This window comes from Leopardus geoffroyi, chromosome C1 (genome assembly GCF_018350155.1).
Source record: "Leopardus geoffroyi isolate Oge1 chromosome C1, O.geoffroyi_Oge1_pat1.0, whole genome shotgun sequence".
NCBI lineage: Eukaryota > Metazoa > Chordata > Mammalia > Carnivora > Felidae > Leopardus > Leopardus geoffroyi.
The window spans coordinates 148,460,147-148,472,478 of NC_059328.1; the positions used below are offsets into that span (position 1 = coordinate 148,460,147).

The 12,332-nt window shown below is 35.9% G+C and overlaps 1 protein-coding gene across 14 annotated transcripts in view; it reads left to right on the forward strand.

The window, feature by feature from the left end:
* Positions 1-12,332, forward strand: part of PKP4 (plakophilin 4) — a 239,789-nt gene that overhangs the window by 184,841 nt on the left and 42,616 nt on the right. For 10 of the 14 annotated variants that reach the window (XM_045479902.1, XM_045479908.1, XM_045479915.1 and 7 more), the window contains 2 exons: positions 3,714-3,902; positions 6,104-6,323. In XM_045479902.1, the coding sequence (XP_045335858.1) occupies positions 3,714-3,902; positions 6,104-6,323 (409 nt within the window). The remainder of the gene's footprint in view (positions 1-3,713; positions 3,903-6,103; positions 6,324-12,332) is intronic. The other 4 variants (XM_045479912.1, XM_045479909.1, XM_045479905.1 and 1 more) reach the window with 1 other exon arrangement.

Here is a 12,332-nt window from a genome sequence, read left to right on the forward strand (position 1 = left end):
TGAAAGCTTTTTATACTTGAAGTAAATTAGCTTCTAGTAATATACTTCTCGGGTATTTTTTCTATTTTGTAACTTGTCTTTTGACTTTGTTTTTGGTATTTTTTATTTACAGAAGTTTTTAATATTTTGTATAGCAAAATTAATATCATTTCCTTATGGCTTCTGGGAAAGGTATTTTCTAGTTGAATAATTTTGCATGAAGAATTCATATTGAACTAGATTTTGAGCTCAAAAGAAATTCCTAGTGGAGAAACCACCTCTTTTTCATTCAGTCATCAGAGGAGTGTACTTGACTTAGATATTTTCTGGCATGCCTCTGAAAGTATGCAGCAAAGTGAGGTAGGAATCATTTATGAAATTCTGTCTCCCAAGGAAACCTTAAAAGATAAATAGTTCTGAGGATTTCTGTATTCCCCCCAGTGTACATATAGAATAGCTATGCAGAAATCTATGTTTGCCGTAGAGTGAAGTGGAAACCCAGGAAGGAAGTGAGCACATCAATTACTGTCTCTATGTTTAACCCTGAGAGGGATGATCTTCTTTGGTCTACAAAGCCTGTCTTCTGCCATCACAGGTGAAATTAGACTTTATGTTTAGAGCTAGGCTATCACAGATTTTTTGCCCTAATCTACTACAGTCTTGAAAAGAAGCTAAGGGTGTCCTTATAAAGGTTCTAGGAAAGCTCTGTCTTCCCATTGTCTCCCGCCTGCTTATTCTGAATGTGGATCCTAATTTGTGAATTCCTTTCTTTCATTCTTACTTCCAAAAGCCATGTGCTTATCATGATATTTATTATGGTTCTTGATCTCAAAGGATTAATAACCTGTTAATTGATAAGCCTGAAGCAATATTTTCTAATAGATTCAGACACTTGGATATTTGGTGATCATAATTTACGTGATGATACAATATGTGTATAAACTACTTCCTACAACAGAAAAATATCTCTGCCCTAAAATATTCATTTCAGTAAAATCATAGCATGTCAAGAAAAATTTTGAGAATATAAAGAATACTATTTGGGAGATAAATTTATGTTTATTTGCAATGTCTTAAATATAAAGATTTTAAATCACAGGGAATATGTCATTGTAATAGGTAAACTAATGTGTATTTGTGGAATTGCAAATAGAAACTATTGGTTGCATAAATAATTTTGTAGATCAGCATTTTCCATTATTTGGAGGGGGAGATAAGGTTATAAAAAATTTGCATAAATACTTCTGGAAAAGTTATTTCTAATAACAGTTATGGAACATATTTACTTATCTTCCAGTTTAAAAGACACTAAGTTACAGTGGACTTTCTACACTTAATCATTTTACTTAATCTATGGAGGCTATGTAATTTTATGATTTTTTAAATGTAAATCTGTAAGACTGTGTGTTTTGTTTGCATGCATGAGCAGGTGAACAAAATTAGTAGCCATCACTGTTACGTTACTCACAAAGATTATGTTACTCACAAAATAAAAGCCTTAGAATTATAGTGAAATGAACATTTCATTTATAAATGTTCATTTCACTATAATTCTAGGGCTTTTATTTCCCATTTCAGTCTGTCACATGTAGTAATTTCATCTCACTAATAATCTTATAACAAGTGAATAGTTGCTGGATACTTTTTATGGTTCTCAACAAGCTCATTTGGTTTCCTTTCCCATGAAATTATAGTAAATACTTGCAAATATTTATAAATCATATCATGTAGCATGGTTTCCAGTGAAGAATCCAGCCAGATTCTTGCATAGTGAGAATATAACATTCTGATTATGTGCAAAATGCTTTGTTTGAGGGCATGGCTGTTCAGCCAACTTCATGAGCATTCAGTGCTCAGCTTGTTTGTGCCCAAGTGTTGAGTGATCTACAGAGTATCACAGCAAATCACAAGTATTTGTGGCTTTATTGAATGTTAAAATAGCACCTTGTATTGAGAAGATTACCAAGGACCAGGTACATTTACCTGCCCACTTTATATCACCATTAACAAATACAATGCCTGCACTTTCATTCAAAATGCATCCCATAAAGAAATGGAGCTTATCCTCTGCTAAGAAGAATGAGAAATCTGCCAGTGAATGAAAAGCTGAAATGTCCAAATGAGAACTTTACGATAACAATCATGGTATCATCTTTAGAGTTACATTGGCTTCCATGGACCCCTGGTGGGCTAAACTTGCCCTTTAATTCTGTGTGAACACAGGGGGCTCTATCGAGTTCCAGATCTCTCGCACCACGTCTTATTGAACCCAGAGGGTTCACTGTGTCCAGTGTTGGGTTCCTCTCAGCCCTACCAGGAGTTAGTTTTCTGATGGGGATGAATCACATTTCCTTTTGGGCTCTCAGTTTCCTTGGTTTTGAAATGAAGTTTAGCTGGAGAATCTCCCAATTACATAATTGTTTAAGCCTCTGATCTTCATTTTGGCAAGTGGAGAGCAGTAGCTAATGCCCACATTGGTTCATTTAGTTTCTTACCATGTCACCTTGCTGTCCAGGGTAGGTAATAATCATTCATTTCAGGAGCTCTACGTGTTAAACTTTCTTGCCACTCCTCACTAAGCAACATTATCACTCATATTCAGGCCCATTTGCTTTTTGTTGTGATATGATTAACTGAGCTAATAGGATATGAATGAACCTGTCTTTTTGTAATTAGTTACTGTGTTAATTATTTGCAATCTTTTTAAAAGGAAGTAAGTGCTGACTTCAGATATGTTTGTGCTTTCTCTTATTCATATTTGGAATGTAACCTTAGTTACTATTCTTACCAAGTGACAGATTTTCCTTACTAATGATGACAGATCACAAACTTCTGAGCATCGTAACATAGAATGTAGTAATTCACTTTCTTTAAGCAAATAAAATGTTTGAGTTTGAACTGTACTTTTTTTATCACAAATCCCATGTGTAAACTTTAGTTATTAGCAATTTGAATGAAAGAATATTTCAAATGATCTAATGTGAATGTACTAACTTTGTATTTTTCCTTTGCACTAGAAAGAAGGTAAACAAGAATCTGGTATGTGGGTTCCTGCAAAAACAGCTATGTTTGTTTTTTTTTTTAAAGGAAAAATACAGTGATAACAAATAGTAAAATAATACCTCATAATACTAAATAAATGTTATTGCTTCACTGATAATATTCCAAATTTTGTAACATAAAATTTCATGTTTTACTGAAAAATCATGGGTGAATTGAGAGATATATTTCAGAAGTGTTCTTGAATCTCAGCCTTCACTAAGCACTGTTACATAGGCATTGTCTTAGATGTTGAGATTTAAAGAGGCGTGGGACATGGTGGGCCCTGCCCCCAAAGAGATGGTTGTCCAGTTCTGCAGAGCAGGAAAAGAGAATGACGTGAACCATTGTTTTTATGTTTTAACTGTGAAAATCATGTAACCACAGAAGAGGGCATTCTCTCTTTGGTCACCACCATAAAATAGCTTACAGTTGGGGAATGAATTTCAGAGTATCAAACCACACAATAATTTTTTTCTTACAAAATTTACCTTTATTTTGCCGCCAAGAGAAAGTTTAACTCAAAAAATGTATATAACATCCCTTTCATAGCTGGCATCCTTCTCTTGTAAAGTTCACCAGGTCCAGTGTTTAGTCTTAACATTGGGTCCTATTGGTTAGGTCCTATTAATTAAGTCTTTTAACCTGTCCACAATTTTCTCAATTTCTTAATGATGTAATTTTCCTGCCTCTAGGCTTACGGAGTTCCTACGCTAGTCAGCACAGCCAGCTTGGGCAAGACCTTCGTTCAGCTGTGTCTCCTGACTTGCACATCACTCCTATATATGAGGGGAGGACCTACTACAGCCCCGTGTACCGCAGCCCAAACCACGGGACCGTGGAGCTCCAAGGATCACAGACAGCATTGTATCGCACAGGCTCAGGTGGGCCTTAGTGCTGTTTAGCTGGTTTTCCCAAATGCAATGCCCAAGAGCAGACTGATTTTATTGAGATTGGTCCCCTGTTAGAATGAAATCATGTTGCCCATTCAGTTGTCAGATAACCAGCTATCACAGTAGATCAATAAACAGTACAACACAAGTTCATGTTGTACCTATTTATAGGTGATATATTTTCACCTTAGTCTAATCAATGAATGCAGTGATTAGTTTGTTAATTCACAAGTAAGTTTGTAGAGCTACACGTATGACTCTCCTTGCATTAGAAACATGTTAGACACAGAAAGGAAAACCCGAATTGGAATATTTCTTTGTGGTTTTTGTTGCCTGGAATATGTATTTACAGAAGATTCCTTTATGAGTTATTTGGCTATCTTTATTTCAGCATGTATGTATCCCAACTGTATTTGGTATTACTCCTCTTCAGATACTAGATTTCCTCTGAATGTCTACATGTAGAATGTGAGATACTCCTTATGATGGACTCAGTCTGAGGCAGAATACAGTAGCTGCATTTATAAAAACAGGGATGAGTGCATCACACCCTTGCACCCCCACTCTCACATTTATGCCATCCCATATTGGCTGACAGAGCAGAAGCTATGGCCCATGGCCAAATGAGCTGCCAGATTGTGCTGCCAGCCTGGTTCATGGAATCCCAAGAGGCCTTTTCTTCTCTCTCTCTCTCTCTCTCTTTTTTTTTTTTTTTTTTTTTTTTTTTTAGAGATAGTGCATCCATGAACATGCCCACAAATGAACATGCCCACAATGATAACACATAAAGTAAAGGCACTATTCTAGGATGTATGCCTCCCAGAATACCAAGAGGGAGAAGACTATATTTGAATTGGTTCTTTACCAAAAACTGACAGTTTGGTTCACTGCAGGATTTTTCTTCTAATAGAATGTACCGATTTTTAATAGATATTAGTCAAGAAATATTTCACTTGTTATGTTCTCTAAATTAAGGAATTTTTTTAAAGTTCTAATTGGCTTTTTTAAATGATTAGTGATTCAGCCTTCTGTCTAGAAATAGAGGGGAACTCCTCCCAAGGAATTTCTTTCATAGCATTAAGAAACAAACAATGTTATTAAAATCTTTTAATTGGGAGAAGAACATGTCTGCAATTATTGGAGAAATAGCTTCTGTAATAATTAAGAAAGAAATGTTATATGCAGTGTACAATACCTCTATATATAGCCTCATGCAAAAATTTAAGAGGGTACCTAGAGAAGAATTTGATGTATCAGCCTTCTTACGAAATAAATTTCCCAATATTATCAAAATCCAAAGTTCTATAAATAAAATGTGTCTCAAAATAAGTAACCTGTGTACACTAAGTGTTCAGTTTGACCATCTCAATTATCTACAGGTTTGAATAACTGCTTTTTATTGCTAAGTAAAATTATGGCATTTTGACATTTATTTCTTGGAATAGTTTAATTCTTTTCCTATATCTCTCTTGCACTTTTTTTTTCTTTAAGTTTAGTATTTTGAGAGAGAGAGGGAGGGAGAGAATCCCAAGCAGGCTTCATGCTGTCAGCACAGAGCCGCATGTAGGGCTCCATCCCACAAACTATGCAATCGTGACCTGAGCCGAAATTAAGTTGGATACTCAACCAACTGAGCCACCCAGGCGCCGCCCCTTGCTTGCATTTTTGTTACAAAATCTTATTAAACATAGTAAGATCAATCATGTAGGCAGATTTATAGTTTTATTTTTGCTCTTTTCTGTCAATAAAATTGACATAGTTTGTGTATATTAAAAATCTAAGTGCCTTCTTTAGCCCTGATAAGCTAGACTGGTAAAACCTAAAATCTACATTGGAAATACTGGTAAAAATCTATAAAGCAATTTACATAATTGTTAAAGACTATAATCTTTCTTCAACATTTATTTATTTTTGGGACAGAGAGAGACAGAGCATGAACGGGGGAGGGGCAGAGAGAGAGGGAGACACAGAATCGGAAACAGGCTCCAGGCTCTGAGCCATCAGCCCAGAGCCTGACACGGGGCTCGAACTCACGGACCGCGAGATCGTGACCTGGCTGAAGTCGGACGCTTAACCGACTGCGCCACCCAGGCGCCCCAAAAGACTATAATCTTTCTTAAAAATAGTTTTCCTTGGAAAAGTACCACCTTGTGGAAAGTATACTAATCTTTTGAAAAATGTTGACTTTCTAGTAGGTGTTGGAAATCTGCAAAGGACATCCAGCCAACGAAGCACCCTTACATACCAAAGAAATAATTATGCTCTGAACACAACAGCTACCTACGCGGAGCCCTACAGGCCAATACAATACCGAGTGCAAGAGTGCAATTATAACAGGCTTCAGCACGCAGCGCCAGCTGATGATGGCACCACAAGATCCCCATCGATAGACAGCATTCAGAAAGACCCCAGGCAAGTACTGGTTATGAATCTCCAGGATGCTACAGTATCACAGGCATCAGTGGTTCCTTCAGTCTGACTTTTTTTCAAGTTGCCAAGTCTATGATACTATCAGTTAACTCCTAATCTCTAGTATTTCCAGTTGTATTTTAGCACTGTAGGTCACTGAAGTTAATTTCATCTTAAAGATCGATTCCTTCTTTCGATGCCTTAACAAGTTAGAGAATGCACACACTATCTGCGGCACTCATCACTGAAGTGCTTCACCAGGAACACTCCCTGGGTTAGCCTCTTTGTCTGAATTATATATACGCATGATTTTAAAGGATCATTTTACCCAATTTCCTTAATCCTGACTGACTTTTTAGATAAGGGCTTCCGAAAAAAAATGTATGGTGTTTTAAACTAGAAAAGACCAGTGTTGTGTACATTTTGAATCCTACTGGTCAGTGCTGTGTTGTGCTTTTATTAACTAGGTCCTTTGAAAAGCTTTCTGCCATTTAGGAGAAAGTAGTTTACAAGACATTCTCATATCACATAAGCAAAAAATATTTGGCCAGTAATACATGTTTCCTCCTTTTCATTTTATTTGGCCATGTAGAAAGAATGTTTTATTAAGATGAGTATGACTCATTTACTACTTGATTGATTTTGAAAAGTAGTCTCATCTTTAATGAAAGCCACTTAAAATATTTAGGAAATAAAAAAGATTATTTAGAAACTGAAAGAATTTTAATTTCTAAAAGAATGGAATTATCACTACATTTTAAGCAGCTTGAGTGTTATATTAAGGTATATATTAATTAGCAAGATTTCATTCACTCTTCGCCCACAAATTGTTGTTTTACTGGAAAATTGTTATAATTATCAATTCATTTTTAGCAACCTACCAACTTATTCTAGTGAATGTGAATTAAAAATGTGAATGAGATTTTGGTCATTTAAACAAAATAACTACAGGTACTCTTGAGTTGAGTGGGAGCCCATTGCTTCACTAAAATCACTCCACTCTGACTCTTTTGCCTAAAATTCTTTATAGTTCACACATGTGTTTGGTTCTACTAGTCCATGTCCTTGTCATTTTAAGGGTTTTAAAATAACTTGTCTTACAGTACCTTCAATATAATTGACTCACAAATTTTTTCACATGATTCCATTTTTTTAAATCCTCAAAATGCCAAAATACTAAGACACCCTAATAGATGTGGAATTTCCCAAAAGGGTTTTGAATTGTACGCAATTTAGACCTTACCTCGGCTGAACCTGCAGAGAAAAAGAACAGCTATCCAGAAAGACAGTGAAGTGTGATTAGAGCTTTGAGCTTAATAGGTGTCCCTGAAGATTTGACCTCTGCTACGAGTTGATTCATGATAAATAAGGATTTCATGTATGATAATACACTTCAGCTATTCATAGTATGATAATTTTGTAGTCTAATGCATAAAACTGTTACGGCTAGCTTTGATTATGTGAAACTTAACTGATAATGCATTTTGTAAGATGAATAAATGATTATTTTATAATAAAATAATCCAGTCTCGATGAAACTGGAATCCAGGTGAATTTGAAGTTTAAATATTCAAACCAAAGTAAAAAGCTCATGACAGCTTTTAATTTTTAGTTTTGAAAATAGCAAACTTGAAGTGATTTCTATTCACTTGTAAGCCCACATTCTTTACCTTTAATGCTGTATTATAATTAGCCTGAAAAATTTCTTATAGGACTGGAGAAGTTATTAATATTTTCCATATAAATGGAAATCTGTGGGGTTTTTTAATAGTTGTTGAGTGTGGAAGTAAAATTTATTAGTAATATAAGTGACACATCTAGAAGTAGTAACAAAAATACTTCCTATGGAAAGCAATAGCAACATAAAGAATAATAGCATTCATGGTGTTCCTTTTAAGCAGGACTTAATCTGTGCTGTTCAGCAGAATAATACCATGTACAATCCCTTTGACCTTTATGTTATTGTCAAATATTTTACTTCTACACACATAATAAAACCCATAATATAGTGTTATTATTTCTACTGTAAATAGTCAATTGTGTTTTAAAGAAATTAAGAGAACAAATGTCTTTATATTTACTGTATGTTTACCAAATATAGTTCTCATCCTATGTATTCTTCCTACAAATTCCAGTTTCCATCTCGACCCATTTCCCTTCATTTTAAGCACTTCCTTTAGCCTTTCTTGTGTTGCGTGTCTGCTAGCAACATATTCTGCCAGTTTTAATTTATCTGAAAATGTTATTATTTCATTCATTTTTTAATTTTTATTTACCTTTATTATTTTATAAAATATTACAGTATTATCATTTTTATATGAGTATTTTTGGGTTGTAGAATGAATCACCTGAGTTTCCATTATTTCTTTTTTTTTTTTTAATATAATTTACTGTCAAATTGGTTTCCATACAACTATTTCATTCATTTTTAAAGGATATTTTTGCTAGGTATAAAATTCAGGATTGACAGGTATGGGTTTTTCCTTTCAGTACTTTAAAAAGATGTCATTCATTGTCTTCAGCCGCCATTGTTTCTGATGAGAAATCAGACGTTATTCATATCATTCTTCTCTTTATGTAATGTATCTTCTCTCTTGGCTGCCTCTCAGGCTTTTCTCTTTATCTTTGACTTTCAGCAGTTTTATTCTGACAGGCCTACCTATGGTTTTTTGGTTTTTTTGGTTTTTTTTTTTTTTTTTTTTTTTTTTTTTACATTTAACCTGCTTGGGATTCATTGAGATTCTTTGAATATTGGCTGGTGATTTTTATCAAAACTGGGACATTTTTAACCATAATTGCTTTAAATATTTTTTTTCTGCCCCAAACTCATTCTCCTCTCCTTCTGGAGTAACTTGACATTATTGTACTACATGCTCTTACTCTTATTAAAGCTCTGTGTATATCTTAAAATAGTTTTTCTCTGTATTCTTCACACTGGATATTTTTTGTTGATCTATCTTCATATTTACTGCCTTTTCTTCTGTAGTCTCCACAATCTGTTGGTAAGCCCATCCAGTGAATTGTTTATTTCAGATACTTGAATTTGGTGGGGTTTTTTTTAATAGTTTCCATGTCTCTAAAGACATTTCTTCATCTATTCACTCCCTGTATACATCTTTTCCTTTCCATCTTTGAGCACATCTATAATGACCTTTTAGAGTCCTCTGATAATTCCAACATCTGGGTTTGCTCTGGGTCTGTTTCTATTATTGGGGTTGGTTGGTTTTGTTTTGTTTACATCTTCATAGGTCACATTTCTGTTTCTTCTTATACCTAGCAGTTTTAAATCATATGCTAACTTTTGTGGATGATACATTGTAGGGACTCTGTATTATGTTGTGACCTGTTAGGATTCTGAGTTTTGTTGTGGCAGATAACTAAATTACTGACAGATGCTTTTGATCCTGTCAAGATTGGTTCTGTTCTTCTGAGAAGGGTCTGTTTCAGACTTGTTTTACTCCTAGCATATGCTTCCACTCTTTGGTGTAGTTCTTTGTGGAAATTAAATGCTGAGGTAATCAGGAAGGTTTACAGTCTGACTGGGCTGGAAGATCATAGTCACTGGCCTATGCTCAGCTCTGTCCTGCAACACCTACTCCATCCGACCTACGCATGTGTCATGGACGTGTACGGTCCAGCATTCAGTTAAAGACTTATGAGTAATCCTCCTGTAGACTTGTAGAATCTCTTCTACATAGTTCCCAGTTCCCTGCCCCTCAAATTCCAACCATGTTCAATTCTCACTTCTCTCCCTCAGCTCACCAAGTCCATCATTGCTCCACTTCATGGGCCCAGCTTCCTATGTCACGATGCAAAAAAATACCCTCAGGCAGAAAGCCAGGGAATATGGGGCTGCTATGATGGTTCCTGTCTCTCAGGAACTTGAAATTGTGTGCTTTTTTTCCCTGCCTGTTTTGGCATTGGTAGTATTCTTAATGTCTGTTAAGAATTAAGTCATTAAGTCGGTCCCCCAAGATTACATTCTTGTGTTATGTGTTGTCCAGGACCTAAAAACACTTCCTTCATACATACATTTCATGGTTGTGTTTTGTGAAAAGGCCAAGTCCAGGATCAGTTATTCTATGATGGCTGAACACAGAAGTCTGGGCTTAGATTGTAATGAAGCAAATCCTGGCAGACATTGATGCCATCCAACCAGCCCATGAATTGATAGCAGTGTTTCCAGGGTAAATTTCTGCTGAAAATCGGGGTTGGAATTGATGCCAACCAAGCCTAACTGCCCATCTCCAGCTGGAGTCTGGCCCTCATGGTACCCCAGTGATGCCAGAAAATCTTGACCATATCTGTGCCACTTAAAGAGGACAAAAATGTGTATTTGTTATGATTGTGAGTCATCAAGGAAAAATTAAATCACACTCCTTGCAGTCTGTTAATTAGAGCACAGATTTACATAACAGGCTTTGGACAGATTTTGACCAGAAATAGTTAACATAGCTTCAATATATAAAAGGGAATTTATTATAGAGAGTGACCCTGTTTAGTTCCTTTTTCAGGGCTGATGAATATTAACAAAACATCCATATCATAATTAAAAGGAAAATATTTTAATATACACAATCACAATTTAATCATCACAGCCAACCTAAAGAAGAAGGTACAACTGATAGTTGTTTTGTTCCTATTATACAGATGGGGAAAGTAGTTCTCCAAACAACTAAGTACTTTTCAAAATCACATAGTAAATGAAGGACCTAGGACCTCAACATAGGCAGTCTAACTCCAAATTGTGTGCTTTTTTTCCTGCCTCTTTTGGCATTGGTGGTATTCTTAATGTCTATTAAGAATTAAGTCATTGGGGCACCTGGGCGGCTCAGTCAGTTAGGCGTCCGACTTTGGCTCATGATCTTGCGGTCCGCAAGTTCGAGCCCCACGTTGGGCTCTGTGCTGACAGCTCAGAGCCTGGTCCAGTTTTAAGATTCTGTGTCTCCCTCCCTCTCTCTGCCCCTCCCCCGTTCATGCTCTGTCTCTCTCTGTCTCAAAAATAAATAAACGTTAAAAAACAAAACAAAACAAAAAAAAGAATTAAGTCATTAAGACTGTCCCCCAAGACAGAATCTCCCTCTTACCCTTGGCTTCAGTTTTCAAAAAAAATCATCTGGCTGCTAGGCAAAGAGTAGATGGGGTAAGGGAGTGATATTTGAAACAGAGCACATAGGAGACTATTAGATGGGCCAGGCAAGGCGAAGAGAATGGATGGGTTGGGCTTATATGAAATAGTTCAGAGATAGTCAATAAAGTTTGCTGATAGGTTGGACAAGAAGAATACAGGAAAGAGAGAAGTCAGGATGGCTCTATTTTGTTTTGAGCAAATGTGTGGATAGTCTTCTTGCCACTAATATTTTCTGATTCTAATATGTTCTCTACTTGGCCACCAGAGTTTTCTTCTTTATAAATGTGACTTTATATATGTTACATTCTCTCACTCTTCTGCTTCACAACCTCTGCTTTCTGTTCCTTATGTGTGGAGGCAACATACAGACTACCTGGGTGGGTTTCACCCACCTCTATCACTTATTACTAATCTCAGGTTCCTTACCTCTATCAAATGTTATTGAGTAGTGCCTACGTCATATGGCAATAGTCAAGGTAAATGAGGTAATGCATATAAAGCTCTTGACACAGTGTCTGACACAGGTAAACTCATTGAAAAAGACATTGTTTCATGTACAGAGTCTTGTACACCAAACCACGTCTCATTCAGTGCTTGTATCTCTCTGACACCTGCTATGGCACTATTCATTTGAACGGGTGGCGTGTATGTGTGTGCAGGTTTAAGTTGCCCCTTGTAGTGGACAAGCAAGTTAATACATAGAGCGCTCCCAGACCAAGAGAGACTCTAGGCCTTAACAACTGGGCAATAGAAGGATCACTAGGTTGTTAATTTAAAGATTTTTTTTTAGAGTTTATTATAAACAGCATTCATTTTACTCATTTTGTATAATAGTTCATTCTGCAAAGTCCACAAATTTGTTGCTTTGTGAACCATTCCTT